The sequence below is a fragment of the Protopterus annectens genome, chromosome 12.part0 (genome assembly GCF_019279795.1).
Source record: "Protopterus annectens isolate FY-2018-M chromosome 12.part0, PAN1.0, whole genome shotgun sequence".
NCBI lineage: Eukaryota > Metazoa > Chordata > Ceratodontiformes > Protopteridae > Protopterus > Protopterus annectens.
In genome coordinates this window covers 193,400,769-193,424,997 of record NC_056746.1, presented here as the reverse complement: position 1 = coordinate 193,424,997, position 24,229 = coordinate 193,400,769, and the positions used below count along the sequence as shown (strand labels likewise).

Below are 24,229 nucleotides of genomic sequence, written 5' to 3'. Positions count from 1 at the left end.
ATGCTTTCCAGTTTCACCAGAGGAAAGCACACCAATTCTTCGCTATTCTGCAAAAGCAGTTGACAAGAGGGTGTGGAATGCAACTCAAGTGACAAAACTAAGTACACAATGCAGCATAATAAATGCTGACCAGTGATGAGTCAGTACAAAAACATGTGCAACATTTACAGCACACTATCAGATAAATGTTGCTTGTCAATTATTTCAATTTCTAAATAAGCAAAAGGTTGTCACACACACAGATTAAGGACACAAACAATAGGGGGAAAGTATGTTAAACACCCACACAATTTACATTAAAACTGAGGGAAAAACAGAATGCTAAAAAGAAAATGCTACGGAGGAAGTCTAATAGACAAGTGCCTTCTTACCAAATTAACAGTCATATATTACTGCACATATTTAGCAGTACCAAAGCCATACTTAGTTTTAATTTTCCTTTTTACGTGACAGACTGGTAATCATCTCAATTGTATGACAAAAAGTTGGAACTTCCATGTTAAACCAGTGTCTTCATTTACTTGCATTTAACGGGAGAGTGCTTTTCACTTTTTCTATAATGAAGATTTGGGTAGTAAAATACAACTGCTTTACACTATTAAAACTTATTTATTGAGGTCGAACATTTTTACAACTTAAATACAATGGCCCCACTAAAATGGGCCAAATGATGGAGCAGACAGTCACAGTATAAACACGTGCTCAGACATCGATAGCTTTCACCCTGCCCGCTTCTGCCTGATCTTCAGCTACTGCAGGATAAAACAGAAATTCCTGTGCAAGTGGGGAAAAAAAAAACATTTACTTTAGTAATTGGGTCCATTTACATTACACATGCAGCATAAACAACTCCATAAAAACACCTGACTGTAATAAACAGCAGTGCAAAAAATGATGAAGAGGCACTCAAGTTAATGAGAAAGCTTATTCACACTGAGCTGCTGATTGCTTATTTTTACTACTTACTGCACTTTAGTCTGCTGCCTACTTTTTACTTTATTGCTATAAACTAATCTGCACTGTTGTACTGCAATTGTCTGCCTTACTGGGCCTGTTAAATCACTTTTGTTAACTTTCCCACCCTCGTTGCCTATTATTGCCTTGTTCTTAAACTTGATGGCTTTGCAGTTGCCCATACCTACCGTAAATTTGATCCGGGACATTCCTCCCAGTCCAGTCTCATTAGCTCATTCTACCTAATAGAGAGAGAACATTTAGGAAGGCCAACCCCCTTATTTTCTTGTTTCTTAACCTTGAATTTTCTTCCATTCCTCCCTTCTCTCTTTCCACAAAAATTTACTCAGCTGCTTTTTATAGTATTTGCATTTCCTCCTCCTAATCTTATTACTTCATCTTGTTTTTCTGATACTGGTTCTCTAAAGTGTTCAATTGCATCTTTTCTGCTGCATTTATTACTACTTGTTTTAGCCTGTTTAAACTGTGTTATTCCAAGCCTCCTAGTTTTGGTTTATGCACTTGGGCTTTAGACATACCCCCCTCCCTTAGATTGACAAATATGGATGGATGAACAAGTTCCTACAGTTTCTCCTGCCAACCTGGTTAATATGGGCATTCTAAGACAGTGCAGCAATTTAGCAACCGCCTCATGTACACAGACAACTACTACCACCACCTAGGAACACAATTTGAGAAAGATGCAATTACATTGAGAACCTAGAGTCTATGCTCTCTCCATCACAAGCCAGTATATCTGGCACTGAGAAGGGTTGTCAACGCAATCACTACATCTCAACCACCACCCACAACTTCACAACACACACCCACATATACGGAAGTTCAACAAAAAAAAAAAAAAAAAACAAAGGAGCCCTCAGAGGCAAAAACACATGCAAAATCCATAGCCCACCACACCACATACCACACACAGTCGCTACACCGGTGTCTTGCAACCACTAGGGCTCATTAATCCAACATATTAGTCACAGGAGACTATTATGAAACACACAAATGTGCCCCTCACCAGGCTTAATAAGGAGAAAGCCATGGTTAGTAGTTTGTCAGGTGCCAGAATCCACCATATCTCACACGCATTAAAGTCTCTCAACAACAGGTACCGATATCACTCTGGCATACTCTAGGTTGGCATGAACAACTTGAGATGTACCTCCCTGGAGTATATGAAGACAGAAATGATTCTCTAGGTTGGCATGAACTCGAGATGTACCTCCCTGGAGTATATGAAGACAGAAATGATTGAGCTCGCTGAGTACGTCTCCCAGGCAGGTATGTGCCTAGCCTTAAAGTAGCATTCTACCATCACCCAGAATGATGCCTCAGTACAAACAGAAAATGATCGACTAACGATTGGCTTAGTTTCTGGTGTCATTCCAGGGGGATCCAGTACCTGACAGCCTGGGAAGATATGATCAACAGACCATGATGCTTTGCTAGAGATGGCCTGCATCTGTCTCGCTTGAGCTTCAGGCTTCTGGCAAAGGCTTTTCCTCCCCATAGTGCCTTTCCCTTAAAAAGTTATAAGGTCAATACTACCAACATAAAAATTTCAACAAAACGCAAATTAAAGGTCATGCTGCTAAACGCTAGCAGTATAAACGTGAAACTGCACTCATTGCAAACATTCTTAAGCCTGGAAGATGTGGACACTTGTGCAGTCACAGAAACCTGGTTCAAAGCTGCAGAGAGCATCCCAGCCTTACCTGGTTACTCATCCTATTATATATTCAGACCCCAAACTGTGGGCAGCAAAGCCAAAGTAAGTGGAGTTTCAACACATTAAAGACAACACACCTCCAGGCTGGTCAAACAGTATGACACACAGAAGACACTCCAGGTGCATTTACCCATTGACAAGACCCCCTATTCAAATCATAGATAGCTATGGACTCCCAAATTTGACTCAAGATGCCCACCCCACCTATCCGGACATCTTGGAATCTATCACGATTCAACCCTTTACCCTGATCCTGGGTGACTAACCACCCAACCATAGAATGGAAAAACTACTCATGCCAACACAAATCCCCAGAGATTCCTTGATTTTATCGATGCATATGCCTTGGAACTGCTAGTTGAAACCCCCAAGAGGTCATAATATCTTGGACCTGGTATTAACCAACATAAGTAACCACTGCAGCACCCCTACAGCATCATCCTTCCTGGTAAGATCAGATCATAAAGCGATACCTTTCGAAGGTTACCATCTCCCCTGACCCCCCCCCCCCAAGCTAGGGTCAAACAAAAGAAACTTCTCCAAAGCCGATTATACCATCCCTCTGGAGGTTGTAAACAGCTTCACAGCCCCCTCCCCCTCTGTAGGAACTGGCACCAATGTCCAACTCTACACCAACGTACTATACAAGCATTTACATAGATGCATGGAATCAGGAATACTTGGTAGGATAAAATCATCCTCCGCAAGGAAGAGTAAACCTGTCTGGTGGGCATCTGCAATAAACTATATAACAAAAGGAAGAGACTGCGGTCCAGGACCAAGGAAGAGGAGGTGCCCAATTGGAAGCAATCTTTCCTTAGCCTGAACAAGCAAATAAGAGCACTAGTGAAATCCTCTAAAGCCAACTTCAAGTCCAAATGGGCCACATCTACTAGAGACAATCATAAGGCCTTCTTCACATATTTTCCCACCACCTAAACTAGCCTGATCTGCAAGGCAATGGAATAGAACATGGACCTCTAACAGGGACATTGACAACCTCCAAACTCTCAACCCCACACAGTTTGGCTTTGTCAAGGGGAGGTCATGTCCATTAAATCTGGTCGACTTCTTTGAGACAGTCAAAGCCATGGACGAGGGGAAGATGGGGAACACCACCTAACCTGACCTGGCCAAAGCCTTCAACACTATTCCCCACTCTGGCATAGTAGATAAACTCTCTCAACTAGGCATCAATCCATATGTTACCAGATGGGTAACAATCTGGCTCACTGATAGAGCCCACCTAATCAAAATAGGGGAAGCCACCTCAAGCAGTAGACCTGTAATGAGCAGCATACCCCAGGGATCGGTCTTGGGGCCTCTATTATTCAGGATATACTTCCGAGGTGCAGGCCAAAACCAGCGGGCTATGGCTGACCAAGTCTGCAACTCACTGCAAGCTGGGTGCAGTCATCAATTCCCCAAGTGATGTGGACATCCACCAAGTGGGTCTCACCCAAACAAATGACTGGTGACAGAAACATGGCCTCAAGCAGAATGTCAAAAATGCATCATCCCTTTGGGGACAGACACGTTCCCACATATTAATTACATTAATAACGTCCCAAGCATGCAATTAGTCATGAGGGATCAGGGCACTCAGGTTGATGGCAACCTGACGACCACCATGCTGCTTCCGTTGTATGGAAAGTTTTCTACAAGTCCCACCTCATAAGTAAGAGTATCTCATCCAGGGACAAGGAGGTCATAACATCCCTTACAAGGCCAGTTACTGAGTACAACGCCCCCTTCGTCATGTACCTCTCAAAGCACATGCAGCAGCTGGAGAGACCACAGAGGTTCCTCACTAGAAGAATGCAAGGCCTCAACATCTAACCTACGCAGACAAGCTAAAAGCCCTGTCCCTCTACTCAGTTTCAATCAGATTCCTCAGAGGTGAACTCTGTCTGGCATACAAAACAATTTCACACCCCACCTTGATGGGAAAGCTGGATATCCACAAGTCAAGCTCCACTCCAGTTACCTGCACGCGCAACATCAACCGGGTCTGTGACATCAATAGGACTTGTTGGCAGGACATATTTGTGTCGCAGAAACTCCCCTATTTGTGGAATAGATTCCCTCTCCACGCCAAGCAGAGGACCTCATTATCCATTTTTAAGCACAACCTGGATAACTGGATGGGAAACAGAAAATACACCCCTGGGATTCCACCTGTCTCTCTGCTGGACAGAGGCTTTGGGGTGCTAACTTGGCTAAACTCATGGCTAGGTTTATAAGGGCATCTGGGCCAAAAGCCTAGTAACTTCCGATGAAAGCTGAAAGATATAAAGCAAGACAACAAATCGGTATAAACATCAGGCTATGCAAAATAAAATCACAGCTTAGGAGACCAGAAAAGCAATGTTTTTAAAAGAAAACAGCAAACGAGGGCATACTAATAGCCCCAAAGTTAAACGTGCCAAGTTATCGTTGCATTAAGTTCCTAGATGTTGTGACAACTGTGCCCTGGCTCAGCAAATCAAGGAGCCTCAATACTCACCGCTAACACCAGTCTCATATACGAGGAAAGGATAACAAGGATAACTGTTATAGATCGCCCATGTCCCAAGATGCTCACTCTGCATTCCTTGAGACATTGGAAAATATAAAGGTCCTACCCAACACCATAATCTTGGGCGATTTCAACTACCCTGGTATAGACTGGGCGAACTACCCTGGTATAGACTGGGCGAACAACCAATGTTCCAACTCCTATGCTCAGCAATTTATAGAATTTATAAATTCAAATGCCCTTGAACGACTAGTATGTTCCCCCACTAGAGGGGACAACATATTGGATTTAATCATCACAAATATGGGCGCTCATTGTACCACACCAGTTATCACCCCCTCCTTGGTCAGATCCGACCACAAACTGATAACCCTGGACACCCTCACTCCACAAACTGAACCCTGGACATCCTCACTCCTCCACCTCCCCCAATCAAAGAAACCATAGTCAAAAACCTTTCCAAAGCAAACTTCAAACAACTTGCATTCGAAGTGGAAAGCTTCACTATTCCCTTGCAGAAGGGTAATGATATCTAGGATGCGGAATCCTACACCAAGGCACTCTATATGCATCTTCAGGATTGCATGGACCGTGCTATCCCAAATAAAACCAAGACTCCTTCCTCAAGCAAGAAGAAACCAGCAGATAGCCCAGTACCAACCTATGAACCTAAATACACACAGTAAAGTGCAATTTCCCTTAAGAGCACACAGAGATCAGAGTCAGTCCGGGGCTGGTCGCTCCCAAAGTCCCCAATAAGACTCCCCCACTGGCACAGCTATAGGGTCCACATCTCAGCCTAGCTGGGCAAGCTAAAATCTCCAGCATCCTCTGTCCAACCAGTGCTTTGTGTCCCTGCCCAAGTAGCTGAGACACACTGAAAAGTTTATACAACCACACAGACACTCCTGGGGAAGGCTGGCACAGGTTCTCCAGTTGTGCCCCTTTTACCCAGACTATATGGTAGCAATTACTGCCACCATCCAGCTAATATCAGCTACCCCAAAGGCCCTTAAAAGGGTGTCCCATTATTACTGTGCAATATTATCATCCAATTGGTGTGACTAATCAGTCAAGGCTTAATGGAGTAGCTTCGTACAATAAACTCTATAAATATGCAAGGTACTCTAGAGCTTAACTTATCTCTACACAATAAGCCACAGTTAAAAGGTTTTAAAATATTTAATAAATTAAAACCACAAGACAGTACTTTATACTACACAGTCAGTGCTAGTCAAGAGAGTTCAGAGATCACACAGAACTACTTATAAATCAGTAGTACAGTTCTGACATCACAGAAAAAAAACAGTCTAATATTTATAATTCCAGGCTACTTCTAGGAGAAAACACAGTTCTAAAGTACTACTTGCATAAAAAGAGAGCATAAGGCAGTGCTGAGTTGGATATCAAGACAAAAATGCTCAATCTCTGGTTCTCACTGTTTAAATTGCTATTGCAGTTCTGATAAACATTACATCATCTTTTACACTTTCCTGGTATTCCCAGGCTGAGAGAGAAATAAAGGACATTCCACAGGTATATTTGGGTCATTAACTTTAGCCTTAAAACAATAGGCAGGAAGCCTTCATCAAGCCGGACTGGAGCAGACTTGTAAACATGAAAGGCAGTGAAGAAATAATTTTAAAAGGACCAACAAGAAATCCTTGACTTAGCTTTATTTACAGCAGATGGCAATGCTGCCACAAATTCAACATTTCACATTTACAAATGATCTGCACAATTCTATCTGGCTAGGCTGGCAGCCTTCACCCATCCCTACCAGTCTTTACAGATGTATACTAGCCCAATGACCACAGGGCCTTTTTAAGTCTAACCATGCATCCCAAACCTGACGGGACCTTAAGACTATTCCAAGTGGTATACGTAGGCTAGGGCTTGTGTGGTCAAGCATTTATAGCTGCCTTTGTCCATTAGGGACAGGTACCAGAACAGGGATGAATTTCTGTTTCCCAATCCACTAAGCCAAACTACACTTTAGTTTAGGGAATAACTCTGCCTCACATGGATGGGAAGCCTGTTCCAGAGATTGGGTATTCTCAGAGACATATACTGATCCCATCAACATGAACCTTGTCCGCAACATAAACAGGACAAGTCCTTGAAGGTCCATCATTACACGATCCAAGGATGCCTTGCCCACCAGACACAGATCACCGCTCAGTCTGTAGAAGACAAAGAACAGGGATGGGGCTTTGAGTTGATCCACATAAACATGTCCTATGTCCTGCATCCTTTTTGTGAAGAACGTCTGTGGACATTCCAGTTGTTACAGAGTACAGTGCCCCCTTCAGTATGTATCCGACTAGGCACATGTGACTGAATACACTGAATAGTGACTTCCTTGGACCTAGATGCCTTAACCTTGCTTATAAGGTTGTGCAACACTGAATGACTACCACAGCCAGGTTACAGCCTGTGCACACCCCAATTCCTGACAACTGGACCTTCTCTTCTACTCTTGATTGGGGGGGGGGGGGGATCAAGGGTGGCTAACTTCCCAAAAGGTACTATTATGCATTTCTTGGCACTGAATTTCAGAATGTGGCCTGGCAACCAGTCAGCCAGCCCTTTTTATGGGATATTTGTACCCCTGGGGCAGTTATATGACTGATCTAGGTTGCAATCAGCTTGGTCAGCCAGACACTTTGGATGTTGGATCTCAACTTCAAAAGGAGAAGATGCCAAAAAGGTGTGACCACAGAACACAGCCCTAAGGATCTTTGCTAGTCACTTGCCCACTGCTTTGGTGACCTTCTCGAATAGGTCCACCAAGGCCAGCAGGTATGACCTGCCCTTGATGAAACCAAACTGGGTTGGACAATGTCTGAAGATTCCCTGTCATAGTTAATCATTTCTACGATAATTCTTTCCATAGCTTTGCATGAGGGAGACTACTCAGTCTTATGGGTCTGTAGATTCTGTGGCCTGTAGATAGCCCACCTTTGTATAGAGGGGATTACCACTGCAGTTTCTCAAATCGCATGGCATGGAGCCTGTCTGGAGACCATGATTAAATAGAGATTCTAGTGGTCATGATTTGTTTGCTTCAAGCCATTTAAGAAATACCCTGGAATATTATCAGGGCCCACGGATGTATTTTTGGCCTTAGACAGTGTTTGGAGATCTGTTCTCTAGTGATAGTTTTAGGAGGTTATGTTTGATTCCATTTCAGAAGGATGGTTGGGGGGGGGGGGGGGGCTAAAACTGGAGCTGAATGACTGTCAATACACTTACTATATCCTTTGGCTCAATGTAGGTGCCTACATTTTACAAGTAGTTTTGCACATTGCAAATGTACCCGCCTTTGAGGTTTCAGATAAAAAAATCCTCGTGGTTGTTCTTGGGGGTTTATTTTTACCTCAAATTTGGGCATGTCAGACTTTGTCCTCAGAGTTGTTTAGATTGAGAGAGTTTTTTTTTATCCCTTTGGCCACTACACGTCCTTACTGCAAAGACTTTCTTCCTTTTGCTTTACAACCTATTCATACTGGAATTCCATCCAGGTTTGTTCTTGGTAGGCACAGCTGCTTCTACACATCTATGGACATAATTGTACATGGTTTCTGAACAATTCTGCACAGGCAGCAGTGCTCTCAGGATTTTTTTTTGGGGGGGGGGGGCTGAAATTTTGGCAGGTTACCACTCAATAGTAGGAAGCTGGCCTTATAATAATTCCTAAATTTTCTAGGGTTAGCAGGGGTCCCTAGTTTTAATTATTTCAAAAACAGCTTTATGGTTCAACCTTACCAGAGTAGACATTACACTAGGCATAGTTTCCAATTTGTCCCATGTTAGCAAGAACCAAATCCAGTACGGTTTCACTTAGGTCAGTATACAAACTACCTGGTTCAGGGTGCTTCCACTGACAACTTTCAGGAATCTCTGGGCCTATACATTTAGGGTTATGTATTATTCCCAGTTTATAGTGGGGTAAGTCAGCCATGAATATGGGACTGGGTTGAATGGCAAGTGATTCTAAGTTTCTGTAAGTTGTATGGGTTTCCTGGGTCATACAGGGGGACCTGTAGCTTGCAATGATGTGACTCGAGACTTTGCCTATGGTAACTTGGCTGTGAATAAGCTCAAGCACATCATCCTGTTTTGACTTGCCTCGAGGTGCAATTGTTTGAAATGTAACATTGAGACACCACCCTTAGTCCCTGCCTGGGTGGTAACTGGTCTAAATTAGTGTAAGACATTGCAGCCCTGTACTACCAGGGTGCATTCCATGGCTTTAAACCATGTCTCAGTAACTGCAAGAATGCTTGCATTCTTTAAGGTGAATAGAGCTTGGAGGGAGTGGAGTTTATTGTTTAGATGTCCGGCACTGATCAGCAACACCTTCAGATTTCTTAGGGCTGGTTTTGCATTGTTAGTTTGGCATTGCCTTAAAAGGCACAAAGGGAGAGGACAAAGTTTTAGCCAACGTTCAAAAGTCTAAAGGGAAGAGGTGCAGACCATCCCTGGCAAAGAAGTGTGATCTGTTGACCATGTCCTCCCATGCTGACAAATGCTGTACCCACATAGAGGGACACCAAAAATTAAAGTAATTATTAAAGCCAATCTTCTATTCATGTTATGGCATCAAAGGCAGAATACTGCTCAATGCTAAACTCATACCAACCCGAGACAAACCTGACCGCTCCACCTTGTCTCTCTTCATACAGTCCCAGAATGTACATCTCAGTTCGTCATCTGCACCCACACAGACTGACAGTCACACTGGTACTTGCGATCCAATGACGTGAGTGGAACTTTGACAGGCAAATCCTGGCCCTTGAGAGTCAACTAACCAGGACTCTCTCCTTAGCCTGGTGAGTGGGACATCTGTGTCTCTCGCTCACAATGGAGCCTCCTATGACTAAAACAGCAAGTTGTGTGGTGGTATGCTCTATTGGCTTACAAGATTAAGACAGTGGGATCTGGCAATATGTGCCTTGTTTCATGTTTTTTAATCAGTGTTCCAGAGGTTGCTTAGGGCAATTTAAAAAAATTGCCTTGTCTAGAAGGTGTTTGTGGTTTCAGAAGATTACATTTAAGAGCTACTGTGTGGGAAACTGCTCCATTTCAGACCCAAAGTATTTTTGTAATTCTGCAGTTGACAGAATACACATAGGACACGCAAGATGGTCAAAGTACATAAATACAGAATTCATGCCATTTCACAGGCACTGATGGTGGCTGGCATAATGGCGGAGGTGTTTACCTTACAGACACAAGGTGCATGGTTTGATTCTCAGATGGGATAATTGGTTAGGCTTAAAATGGCCCACAAGGGCAACAAGGCTATTAACCTAGGAACTTATTTAGTATAGGTATGGGTAGAGTTTGACATAATGGTTTTGGTCTTTGCGTCATGGGTACAAGATACAGGGTTTTATTCTGATCAAAGGTTATTGGCGAGGGTTAAAAATCGCCCTTCAGGGCAGTTAGCCTAGTACTTATCTATGAACTTCTGAAAAGCTGACAATATTCACGGAACAGTGTTGTTAATATTTAAAAAATGGCACAATTAAAAAAAAAAAAAAAAAAATGATTTTCAGCAAGTTTTCACTCCAACATGTCTATCAACTATCCCCACCTGCAGTAGAAGTACTAACTGAAGCTCTGTTTTTAAGCCATTTTCACTGGAAAAAAAATACGTACTGCCAAACGGACAAGCAGCCTCCATGGAAGAAAAGTGGTTGTTTGGAGCCCCTTATAAAATAAACCCCGCTGAACCGGTAGTCCACTACAACCCCTCACCAAAGCAGTACAGGCACACATTTGCTTTGGGAAAACTACACCAGCTTAATATCTCATGTTCAACTGAGGGGGGATATCAAATTACAGACCACAGAATTTTCTGCTTGTATCACATTAAACAGATCTGCAGACAACACATTCATTGCCAAAATGCAACTCTGTGCTATGCCTTTACTGCCAACACTTGTCCATGAAATGGTATAGAAGGCATGTTACCCTTTGACTGCATTTTATTACATATCCAGCATACTTCATCATATGTCTAATACATAGCTCCATACATGTCACCATTTCAGATGTGTTACTATTACATCGCCCACCCTTAAAACTTTACATGGACTCTGCCTGCACTGTGCTCACAATCATGAAATCTGCATTAGCTAGTCAAGCTGCAGATGGGTTCACAAGGACTTCAAATGTATTCCATGTTCAGGCAGCAAGTGTTATAAACCCTTGTCTCCTTTTAAAACTTCTACATTCCTTCCAATTTTTGGGCTACAACTCTCGCGCAACAGGGCTGCACAACTTTTAAAACAAAAGTTAACTAAAGATAACAATAGAAATGGCATTAAATAACTTGTATAAAGTATCGTTACCATAAGGACCTTCAACATTCCTATAACCAAAGCCCTCATACCACACAATCACTCTTTGCTTCCTGGTTTTCTGCCAGATTAATCCAAGGTTTACCAGGCTACCTTAGTATACTACCATAACTGACAAGATCTTGTCCATCTGGCTAAAATACATACGTGTGTGCCAACACAACAAAAAGGAAAAATTTACATTCATAACTAATCATACTTGAGCATGAGAGAGACTTGCAGTAACGGGTCCAATCCATTACAAGAACTACAGACACTACAGTCCAATTCTAAAGTGTTCAGACTGACTAAAGACAGACAGTAAATGGGTGCACAGCACATTTAACAGCATGCTGAAAAAGAATGTAGTTATGCAGAAAGTCTGTGGTGTACTATAAGCAAAGGTCTAATGTGAATGCAAAAATTGTACCAAGGCAACTGGTGCAGAGTTAAACTGATACAGAAAAGCAAGGAAAACATAACCGGCATAAAAACGGTGGCAACATCTCAAAGTATAAAATCTGATCATTATTCTACAGTGAATAGAATAAACAGCCAGTATAATGATACACACCGACGGGGTCTATATTATATTAGCGCATGCTTACAAAAGCGAACTATAATTACTCACCCCATGTAAGCAAAAGCTTACAATGTCGAAACCTCAGAATTTTTTTTCCAAGGGGGGAAAAAAAATTTAAACCATTACATAACGTGGGAGGCTGTGCACCCCTACACCCCCCTACTTAAATATGCCAACTCTGAGATCGCAGTACAGTGCCGAAAATGGCAAAGTAACAGAAGCAGCCAGAAAGAATTTGCTTAAAAGTCACTTCGCTATTTTGTCTTTGTTCTATTACATTCAAGAGGGACCCATTCAACAAAATGCGTTTGCGATCACATAATAGGAACCAGGGGAAACGGGCATGCAGGTGCATAAGGAAGAGCTGCACACACACACACACACACACACACACACACACACACACACACACACACACCCTTCACTACATCTTTTAAATCTTCTTTCAGCTGCTCCTGTTAGGGGTTGCCACAGAGGATCATCCATTTCTTCCTGTCCTCTGCATCTTGCTCTGTCACACCAACCACTTGCATGTCCTCTCTCACCACACCCATAAACCTTATCTTAAGGCCTTCCTCTTTTCCTGTTACCTGCCAGCTTCATCCTTAGCATCTTTTTCCCCAATATACTCTGCATTCCTCCTCAGCACATGTCCAAACCAACATAATCTTGCCTCTCTGTCTCCAAACCTTCCAACCTGGGCTGACCCTCTAACATACTTACTCCTAATCCCGTCCCCCCTCGTCACACCCAGTGCAAATCTTAACATCTTTAACTCTGCCACGTCCAACTCTGACTCCTGCCTTTTTGTCAATGCCACGGTCGCCAACCCATATAACATAGCTGGTCTCACTACCCTCTTCCAAGTCAGTGCAAGCCACACGCTATTTATTGTTGTGGTGAGCTAAACCTCACCACAACAATAAATAGAACATGCTGAAGGGATAGATTCCGGTCACAGACTCCCCATGCTTTGGAACAAAATTCCAAATTACATCAGGCAGAGCCCCTCACTAACACTCTTCAAGAGAAACCTTGACGAGTGGATGGGTAACAGAAAATACACCCCTGGGATCACTTCATTGGCTCTGCTTGACAGAGATCAATCAATGGGGCGGTGAAAGCAGACACTCTGGCTAGGCTTATAAATGCCCTCGGGCAGATAGCCTAGTACCTACCTATGAACCTAGGCTGTGACTGATCAATTTAATCCCCCTGTAGTTACTACAGCTCTGCACATCACCCTTATTCTTAAAAATCAGTATCAAAACACTATGTCCATTCCTCAGGCATCCTCTCACTTCCCAAGATTTCATTAAACAATCTAGTTAAAAACTCCACTGTCATTTCACCTAAACACCTCCATGCTTCCACAGGTGTGTCATCTGGGCCAACAGCCTGTCCATTCTTCATCCTCTTCACAGCTATCCTTACTTCCTCCTTGCTAATTCACTGCACTTTACATCTTTTAAATGCAGTATCAAAAAGCAACTCTGTAGAATCAAGAGCACTCTGTAAAACCAAACTTCAACCAGACCAGTCCAGAGTATGTTACCTCCAACCAAGGGAATTGGTACAAGAAAAAAAAAAAAAACTATGACCGACAGTCTCCATATGATTTAAAATGAACTGCAGCTTCAACTTACCCAACAAAAGGTTTACTCATATACATCTTTCTTGTCTGCAATATAATCTACAATCTCCTGAGGAGTCATTAGCTTCTCTGCTTCTGCATCTGGAATTTCAAAACCTGTCAGAATAAGGAAATGCATCAGGTTAAATGTCAATGCTATCCTGCAGCTTCTGTTAATACAGACACACACCAGGCGTACACAAGAATGTGGCCTATACTACAAATCAGCTATACTACTGCCTGTCAATTTTTATAAGGATACAGGACTACAATGCATAAACTAATTTAACATTTAAAAAAAACATACAAGTCACTGTGAAAGTTATTAGCAGCATTTATATTTGCAAAAAAATAAATAAAAAAAACAAAACAGACACACAACACAGAAGTTACTTGCAAAAATGTCTGCCAGCTAGATTTTTTTTTCTGAAGAACTTAGCCTCTGCAAATAAATACTTTCAAAACCTATACCAGAGTGTCTACACATTAACGTGGCAATTAGTTTAGTTAAAAATGTATAGATCCTCCTAAATCCCAGTCAAAACACACCCCCTCAAAAAAAAAAATCCATGCTTTCAGCCTTTCAGGATACTGTTCTCATCCTAAACAGCCAATCCCTATTCCAAACCTTCACTCTTTAAAGTTGGCAGCACCTACAGGTAAATACAACTCCAGTCATAGTGAAAGCAAACAAATACTGATGTTTTACCCAATTTGAAGGGGTATTTTAGAGCAACACAGTTAAAGCTCTTATACACAGCACAAGCAGAAAGCTATAATTCAATGTGAAAAGGAGTAAGGATGATACTGGGGGAAGCTCAAGAAATCAGGAGTGATTGGTATTTTGGATGGAGACTCAACAAAAACATCCATCCAGAGTATTATATTTATAAAATAGCAGGGAGAATTCTAAGAACTAAACCAGCATGAGAATGGAGAAAAATTCTGCTGATAGGGATGACTGATTAGGGATACAGATAATAGGCAAGAGGGGCTGAAATTTATTGGAGAATACTGGCAAAGGAACCAAGGTATTGGGAGCAAATAACCAGAAAGGGAAAGGTAATAGTTTGGGAAGAAGCCAAGAATTTACTTGGACTGACAGATTGCCTCCCCTATGAAGGGCTGATAGGGGGCTGTTAAAAGACCAGCACTGGTACAGTTTTTAATAGAATCTAGAACAGAAGCCGCTGTTAAAATAGGAATATTTAGTATAGCATACAAAATATTACATAACTAAGAACCAGAGGAGCTTAGAAAGGATTGGGAACGATGGGGGTATACATGTGCATCTCCCAAATATGCAAGATCTTTGCCTGAAGTGTTTACAAGTATTTTTATACTTCAAGTAGACAAGATTTTCCTGAGGTGGATAGCAATGTTGGAGGTGTGATGGGCAGGAAAGAGGTGGTTGGGAACATATTTTTAGGAGTGTAGTGAACTGGTAGACTTTAGGGATTTCCTGCGGATTGCTGTGTTGGAGATGCTGGGTGAGCAGATTGGATTGACTGGTGAGATGATGTTTTTCCATCTATGACAGCATCGGAACTGCCTAGACATAATAAAGCCTTGTTGAGTCTAATTAAGATGGCTGCCAAAAAAGCAATTACTAGAAAATGGGAAATCAAAGTCTTGACCAAATTTACTAGTGAATATAGTAACAGAGAAAAACAATTGGAATTGGGATCTTTAGAAAAGGGAGGGAGCAAACTACACAAGAAAAATGGGAATTGTGGGAACAATATATGATGGAGGTCATTATATACATACATATGCATATATCTTTAGACTAATGAAACTATTACTGTAAGATATCTCTTTTCACTAATTGTGACTGCTGTGTTATGAATATATTACTATTAAGGCTCACTGCATTTTGTATCTAAATATACTTTGTAAACGTTGTAGTTTTTTTGTTATGTTATTCATGTGCTTGGAGCTCTTCTCCCTGGGCTTCCACTGAAAATGGACTTGTCCAGTGGACTATCCTGGTTAACAAATGTAAAATAAATAAAAATAAATATATGCAGAGCAAAGAGGCAGGATTTGAATGAGCCATATGATGCTTAACTGACTGACTGGATAGATAAGTAATATATAAAATGTTTGCAACTACAATTGTTTCAAAGGTGTCCGATGTATGTTTGCAACTAAAGTTGTATCAACGTTTGATTTTCATTTATATAAATGTAAGTTTATCTATAGCATACATGATAATTTAATAAAGATGTTTATTGGGAAAAAAGTTAACTAGGTTCTACTTTACATTCAGGAAGAAGCTTTTTTTGCTTTCCTCCTTCCTCAAGGTCTGCAAGGCACACCTTCACACTGGGTCTCCAATTTCATAATTCTATTCCATTTACTGTTACAGTAGATCATCTTTCCTCCTCCTAAACATGCCACCTTTGTTAAAAATTGTGCTCCTGTCCTAAAAGACCTTTCAATGGCCATTACCTCCATCAAAATAACTTCTGGGCTGCGGGCTCTATTGTGTTAAATTTCTTGCTCCAGAACGTCAGGTTGGCACTTAAATGGCTACAGATTCAAACTTCCATTACAGTGCTGTAGAAGAAAGTAGACAGTTTCAGGGATCATTATCTCCACTGTATACATGACCAAAGTCAGAGATTCTGGGTGGGAAATACCAAGTCTTTTGTACAGATGCTCAACCATCACTTCCTTTGTGGTCTAAATATGCACAGATGGTTTTGCAAACTCAACCTTTCAGGGCAGTCAGACAACTGTGCAGAATTGTTACCATCTGAAGCACAGAAAGAACTCTCCACCAGTTTCTAGCATTCTATTAGAGCTGTGGTACTACTAGTGTCTCTTCATATAATGCCACTCTGCACATGACTGTTTTCACTTAACACCTTTGCATGCTTTCACTCAACACCTTTGCATGGGAACTAAACTTCGGCTAGAACACCTGGGTCCACGTCTTCAAATAAAGATACTACTGTCTGTGGTTACATTACCATTCCCCAAGAGTAGTTTAACTACAAGTCTGTACTGGTCATTCTTGATGAACCTCTTCCTACAAAGGTTGTATATTTACTATAGTGATGGTCCATCTTCTGTAACATACAGAGAAGACTTTGGGGGGGGGGGGGAGGCAGGAGAAAGTAATCCTTCTTGGTTTTCTACCTTCTCAACACTAAGAAAGTGGGACAATCCAGCATACACACTGCATTTGGAAACTCTGCAGTCACATACAAAAATTAACTAGCAAACATCTCATCTCAATCATCTGCCTGGCTGTGAACTTGACACTCGCATCAACTGCAAAAATAAGATTTGACAACTGCCTTGCTTCATATAACTGCTCAAACTACAAAGCTTTTACGCTATCACATTCTAGTATGCCAATTCTGCTTCTGTTCCTTTCGGAAAGGATATTCTTAACTGGCAAGAATGTTACCTGCACTATGCAGGACTTAAAGACTAAGGTAATTAAACTGGAATTGCCAATACTTTATAACTTTACATCTTCCACACCTACACTCCACTATCCCTCACAACATCTGTACTGGTCTAAACAGAGACCTATGCAGGTAAATTTAGGAGATACCATTGGTTTATGCAATAGGAATTTATACTATTGTAAGAGTGTTACTTCCGTTTGAGCTTCAATGTATGCACTTGGTTCTATTTTATTATAGCCCAAAGAATATTAAATTGTGATGCCAAGCTTGGAATACCTCACAACTTCAAATACTTATCTCAAAATAAATAATGCACATTTTAATTGCTGTAGAATTTTGATCAAAACTGAAATGCAGACAAGGTTTTGTTAGCTCATGAGATCCACTAGTGAACATGTACCGTAAAAAAGATCCAAAAGTATTTTTGCAGTTTGCATAAGCAGTGCTCTCTCACCTCAGATCATACAAGACTGTTGTCTTATGCTAAATGTCAAGAATGTGCAAGAATGAGAGACTGCTTAAAAGGAATGTAGTCAGGGAGGTAGTAGAAAATCTCAGATACTGCATAAAAATGCTCTGGTTTACACCACCACCTCCACCATAAGCACAGACAGAATAAGTTACCTGCTAGAACACTCGGGACCCCCTAACATTAGATTAGAACTAAAACCAAAAGACGATGGTACCAAATGTGCAAATGGCATTTGGTTTTATAACCAGTGAAGCACTCCCTACAACTGATGCAGTTTCAGCACACCCCAATTAAAAGACAAGGTGGTGAATGAACAGTTTTCTTTTAGAGACTCTAGCTGTATGGTCTAAAAAAAACAAACTCAGAAAGGTTATAATGGACACAAATTATTCAGCCAGCTGGTTAACAGAACATGACGTTTACTCAAACACTTGAGGAACGAGATCCTCATTGGTTGTCAGGATTCATTTCTACAGCAATTCACATCTAAAAGCTTTAAATACAAATAAAAATTACCAAACTCATCTTCCATTGCCATGATGATTTCTACTTGGTCCAAACTGTCCAGACCTAGATCTTTCATGAAATGAGAATCTACCGCAAGCTGAAAAAAATTTAAAAAACACTAAGTCGATTTCTATGCAAGACATCATATCAAATCACTTTAGAATAATTAAGCTCCAATAGAAAATGTGTTGACATTTCAAGGGATAAATGCAAAATATCAAAGAAATTAAGAAAGGCATTTTACAAAAAAAAAAAAAAAAAATCACTTAGACCTGTCTGCAGAAATATCTCCATACCTTGCTATAGGCACACTAGTTTGTAAAAACCGAAAGACCTCAACAGTGGAGAGCACAAAAAACTGATGGAAAACCTCCATTATCTTACTTCAAAAGTCAGCTTAGAATACACAAAACAGGTCTACTTCAAACAAATGCCAACAGTCCTGGCATTCCTTGCATTTATTTCTGCACCCCAAAATACATGAATTCCACAGTTGCTATCTTTCCAGTCATCTATCACTGCTGCAAATCAACTATCTTTTTTGTAGTCTGCCAGAACACCAACCAGATATCTAAAGATTCCAGGAGGCAACTTATTTGCTCTGTGTTACGATTCTTAAAGGCAGTCAGCTTCCCCCGAACTTCCTCTATATGAACCTGGTCTGTCCATTGCTATCCCCATTATTCCCTGCCTTATTACCAGCATGGCATCCCTCTTGTTTTCCTTTGGGAAGACTGAAACATTCATCTGTTTTCCCTCGGTCTTTTCTGATCTCCAAACATATTTTTCTGTAGCTTGACTAGTCTGACCATCTTTTCTTTTTCTATTATCCACTTAAAGAAGCCCTTGCTTCTTTTCTGGTTCCCTTCTGCCAATTTCCTTACAGCTTTAGCCTTGCTGCCCTTACTACCCTTGTGGTCTTTTCTGCTAGTCATCTTGCTCAGTACCCCCCAACTCCCTACTACTCTCCTTTTCACCTCTTGTATGCCAGCTGTTTTCCTCTACTGATACTCACACACTGTCAATTCTCTCATTCATATGTAGCTAGTCATACTGCCCCCCATTTTCACTTTCCTCACCCCTCAGTTTACTCCCTCAGTCTGCAGTTTCCCCAACTCATCTTTCATCCTGATGAAGCATAATCCCTCCATGAGTATAACCCTCATTTTCCAATCACACTCCTTTACTGTCTCCTCCAGATTAAGAATTTATCCTCAATTCTTGTGTCTAAGAAGGTTTACCTTCATTTGTGCGTTTTGCACAAGGGCTAACAGCAATTGTCCGAAAGGCCATTTTGCAAAGTTTGCAAATGCCGAATGGAAAAAAGGTTTGAATGCGCAATGAGCGAATGTACACTGACATTTGCTCATTACAGATTCGGCATTTTGGGGCAGATTGCACCATAGTGGGGATCAGAAAATGGTCTCTTTCCCCACTGTAGTGCGATCTCTGAGTTAGAATATTGAAGTACAGGGGTGTGGGGGGCTTGCTCCCCTGCTTTACACTTTATTACATTTGTTTTTTTACATTTATGTTCAAAAATCAGTGAATCTGCTTTGCCATTTGCTAAGTTTTGAACATGTAAAACTCTCGCCGTTTTGATTTTCGTGGTTACGATCGCTCATATGAGCAATCACACCACTGTGATTCGGTGTTGTAAAGGTAAACCGTATAAGGTATCATGCAATGTACTGATCTACCAACTATTTCGGCACCCCTTTCTCTGCCTTAACCACAAGGGGGACTTGATCTTTTCTGAACTTTTATCCAGGCTCTCTCATCCGTGTCATCACTAGCCTACACTTTTGTGATCAGCAGTTGCCACTGCCCCCCATCACTGCCCGTCACCATCCCATCATCTGACCCAGACTCCTTGCACTGCTGAGCAAGACTTAGAGTCACCCCTTTGTACAGCTCTTTTAAATTACAGTAATTACAGGCAAGCTGGTCAGCAAAATAGCAAAGTAATTACTTAGAATGAACTTCAAGTAGCAATCACTTAATTCTGTACTGCACCCAATTTTTATTTACTTAAAACATGAATAATTTAATTTTTGTAAAATCTAAGTAGCAACACATCAGTCCTAAATGGCTTTCCTACCTTATCTGGGTTAATCTTGTCATACAGTTTTAGCACATAAATGACACGTTCTTTAATACTTTCCAGAGTCAATGGCGGCAAGTCTCCATACTGGCGATACAAATGTAGGAAAGTTCCTGGAAACTATAAAGAGAGAGAGAGAGAGAGAGAGAGAGAGATATGTATTAATGCAGACAGACGAGAGCAAAAGGCGTTAAACACAACCCTAAACAGCTCAAAATTATGTTCTCCTCAGGAAAAGGCAAGTACCTCTCTGAGCATCAAAAGCCACTGAAATGTCAAAACAATTACAATCAGCTGTACTTAAATAACTGCCTCTTGCATAATGTGACATTAGGTCACACTGGTTAATATTGGCTTGTTTTTAACTCAATTACATTTCACTGTAACTGTTCGGATACTTATGATCAGCAATTCAATTAAAATGTGTTGAAATACATGGATTATGCACAACTTAGGGAAAAAAACAGGGGTGAAGGGTTTTGCACCTCTGAAAACCAGATCATACATATTGTTGCCATACAAGCAGCACGAAGAAGTGTCCTAGTGATGAGCAAGTAGCTTTAAATGCGGTTAGATAATGGCCATTTTTTGTCTGCTCTTTTTGTTTGAGTGAGATAGAGTGTACTACAGCTTTTAATGCTGTGAAAATATTCTACGCTATTCCACGATGGCTGGTCAGACTTTTGTCTAAGACTATAGCTTATAAGTGCTAAAAAGGCCCTTAAAAAATCACATCAGGGGGTGCTTACCATTGAAATTTGAAAGATGACAATCACAATGCTTCATACACTACAGTGTCACTCTGCTGTCTTGCTGTCAGTGATTTAACCTTCTAAAGTGTACTACTTGTCCTACTTCTATAACTTGTTTACAGTCATGCGTAGTGGGCCTGAGCTGTGCCAGAAAAAAAAAAAAAACATCTGGACTAATTCACTTACTCAGCTGACAAAAATGACAGAAAAGCAAAACAGAAGTATGCCACTGGCAGTAAGGAAAAACAAATATTTCCAATACTTCAGAAGAAAAAAAGTGTAACTAAGTTACTGAGTGCTTGCATGCAAGCAGTGGGATCCAATATGGCAGGATCTCCAAAGGCAAGTAAAGCAGAAACCCCAGTTACCACACTTATTTAAATGACAATCCAATTGGAGGGGGGGGAGGGTGTGGGCTTTCTACCAAAATCAGGTTTTTACTACAGTTATACGACAACACTCAACATTAATAAACTAACACCTGGCCCCAAATTCCGAACAAGAACAGCCAATTAAAAGTTCTATCATTATTACCACACCACAGCAATAAAAAAGATCAAAAGGTAGTCAACTTGCAGCACTTGATCCTCAGTTTGGTTCCAGCTGTGGTACCTTCCGCATGAAGCCCTGCATGTCCTCTTTGTGTTCAACATGTTTTTAGCAAAATTCCTCTACTTCTTCCCACATAAAGATATTCCCCCTAGGCAACTGGTGATCTTCTGGATCAAAAGCAAAAGTAGCTAAAACTGTTTACTTGGAGCAATACAATTAACTTTTTGCACAGAAAAATTCTTCAAACGTTTTACTAATACAGCAGAGAGCAAAAACACTTAAAACACTCTTCCTTTAACATTATGGGCTTAAAAAAGCAAACCATTTAACTCTGGCTTCTTGTACAATAATACGACAAACTCTGGCTTCTTGTACAATAATACGACAAACTCTGGCTTCTTGTACAATAATACGACAAACTCTGGCTTCTTGTACAATAATACGACAAACTCTGGCTTCTTGTACAATAATACGACAAACTCTGGCTTCTTGTACAATAATACGACAAACTCTGGCTTCTTGTACAATAATACGACAAACTCTGGCTTCTTGTACAATAATACGACAAACTCTGGCTTCTTGTACAATAATACGACAAACTCTGGCTTCTTGTACAATAATACGACAAACTCTGGCTTCTTGTACAATAATACGACAAACTCTGGCTTCTTGTACAATAATACGACAAACTCTGGCTTCTTGTACAATAATACGACAAACTCTGGCTTCTTGTACAATAATACGACAAACTCTGGCTTCTTGTACAATAATACGACAAACTCTGGCTTCTTGTACAACAATACGACAAACTGCCTGCATTCTGCAGAATCATCATTATTACTAACATGTTTCCCACTATTACTTGGCAATCATCTTAAGTTTATGGGAATGAGGGACAACACTGACGTGTTTGTAGTACCATTTCCTGTCTATACACCTAAAACTAGGCTATAAGAAGGCTTTAGTCTATAAATGTTCTTTCTAAACAAAACCTGAAGTTAAATTTCTGAATAAACACGAGTTACAGACTGTGCTTTGCCAGTCACTTCATCCCATCAATGCAAAAGTTCTACAATTTTGCAAAAAAATAAACCCAAAAAAAAAACAGATCACTGCAAAGTAGAAATTATTGCCTACTAGCAGCAGCTAGAGCCAACTTCATGCTAAATATTTTAAACTTTAAGCTAATTCATGCCAGGATTTGCCGACTAAAGAACATACTTCAAATAATAAATAGCACTTACTCAGTAATGCATCCAACTCAATGCTCCACAGACCTTTTACTTGAGCCATTGCTGAAGGACCATCTTTCTAAGCAAGTTAGAATAAGCTGCCTGAAAAAACAGAGAATCTCATAGCAATTCGCAAAATACTAAAACAGCACCTGGTGGAAGATAAATACAAATACTGTGATATCCCAGGAGAAGTTGTACTAACTTCAATAAAAAAAAAAAACCTTGGTCGTACAATCAGGAAATGTTATAACTGAACTCTGGTAAATACATATATATTTTGCCACCTGCAAGGCATTGCTCTACACGGACCCTAGTCAGCTCCTAATTTCTCCCAGTTTTATTTATTTATTTATTTTTTTTAACACCTAAAAGTCATTCATCTTGAATGCAGTACAAACTGTATGTTAGCCAGTTTAACCATGACTGCTAACTATTCTGTCAATTACACTGGTCTGTTTAACAGACGTCCTGTTTACAAATACATGAAAAAATAAAGTATTACCATAATAGTGTGTACTAACACGAAATGGGCCCTTGGAAAAGTGCACCAACTCGGTTAACAAATGGTACACGAACTACAGTCAAGACAGCAACACTTTGTCAGTAATTACACCGTTTAAAGGCTGCAGGCTTGTTACATGAGAGTATACAGTCAAAAAACATATTGCAGATGCTCTGTCATTTTGCAGTAGGACTGGCCTTCTGCAACTAGTCTTGACATACTGGAATCATCTATCTTCAGCTATTAGAATAAGCCCCTCCCACTCATCTGTGCGCTCATACTAGTGAGTACTTCAAGTACTAACTAAGCAAGGCTAAAGCTCAAGTTATCAGCTCTTTAAATGAGAAACGCACCCATAGACTGAAAAAAAAAATTTCAATTTAACACCACTTTTGGAGTCTTTATACCAATTTGATTCTGCTGACATCGGTCTGACATCTTGATTTTTAGTCTACCTCTAGGTATCCCACGGTGCAGGGTTTGGCTTTAAAATATTGGATCACAGCCCCAAAGCTCCTGCCAGTGCACTGACTTTACATGTGTTTTCACATATACTGTTTTCATTTAGTCACTCTGGTTACTATTTCTTGCATTTCAATGGACTGCTAAGGATAGAACAAGACAACAGTACATGAACTGCGTCTCCTGCTGTGAGCTATAGTGATTATCCCCATTTGTCTTTTCAGTAGTCACTGAAAAGCAAGAAATGGTAATTAAACCTGACTGATCAAAAGAAAGCAAGGCATACATGAAAACACATGCAAAGTCAATGCATTAACAAGAGCTTAGGGGCTATGATGTAACATTTTAAAGCCAAGCACTGTACTGTGGGATACCTACAGGTAGACAAAGATCAAGATGCCAGTCCCCATGTGGGTAGACACCGGAAGTGCATTTAAAAAAT

The 24,229-nt window shown here is 40.7% G+C and overlaps 1 protein-coding gene across 1 annotated transcript in view; it reads right to left on the bottom strand.

Annotated features, from left to right (window-relative positions):
• Positions 1-589: 589 nt before the first annotated feature.
• The window catches only part of NDUFAB1 (NADH:ubiquinone oxidoreductase subunit AB1), a 45,153-nt gene continuing 21,513 nt past the window's right edge, over positions 590-24,229 (bottom strand). Inside the window, exons 2-5 of the mRNA XM_044089234.1 lie at positions 20,282-20,404; positions 18,190-18,277; positions 13,790-13,893; positions 590-774 (exon numbers count right to left, since the gene is read on the bottom strand). Of these exons, the coding sequence (XP_043945169.1) occupies positions 13,802-13,893; positions 18,190-18,277; positions 20,282-20,404 (303 nt within the window). The 3' untranslated portion in view covers positions 590-774; positions 13,790-13,801. The remainder of the gene's footprint in view (positions 775-13,789; positions 13,894-18,189; positions 18,278-20,281; positions 20,405-24,229) is intronic.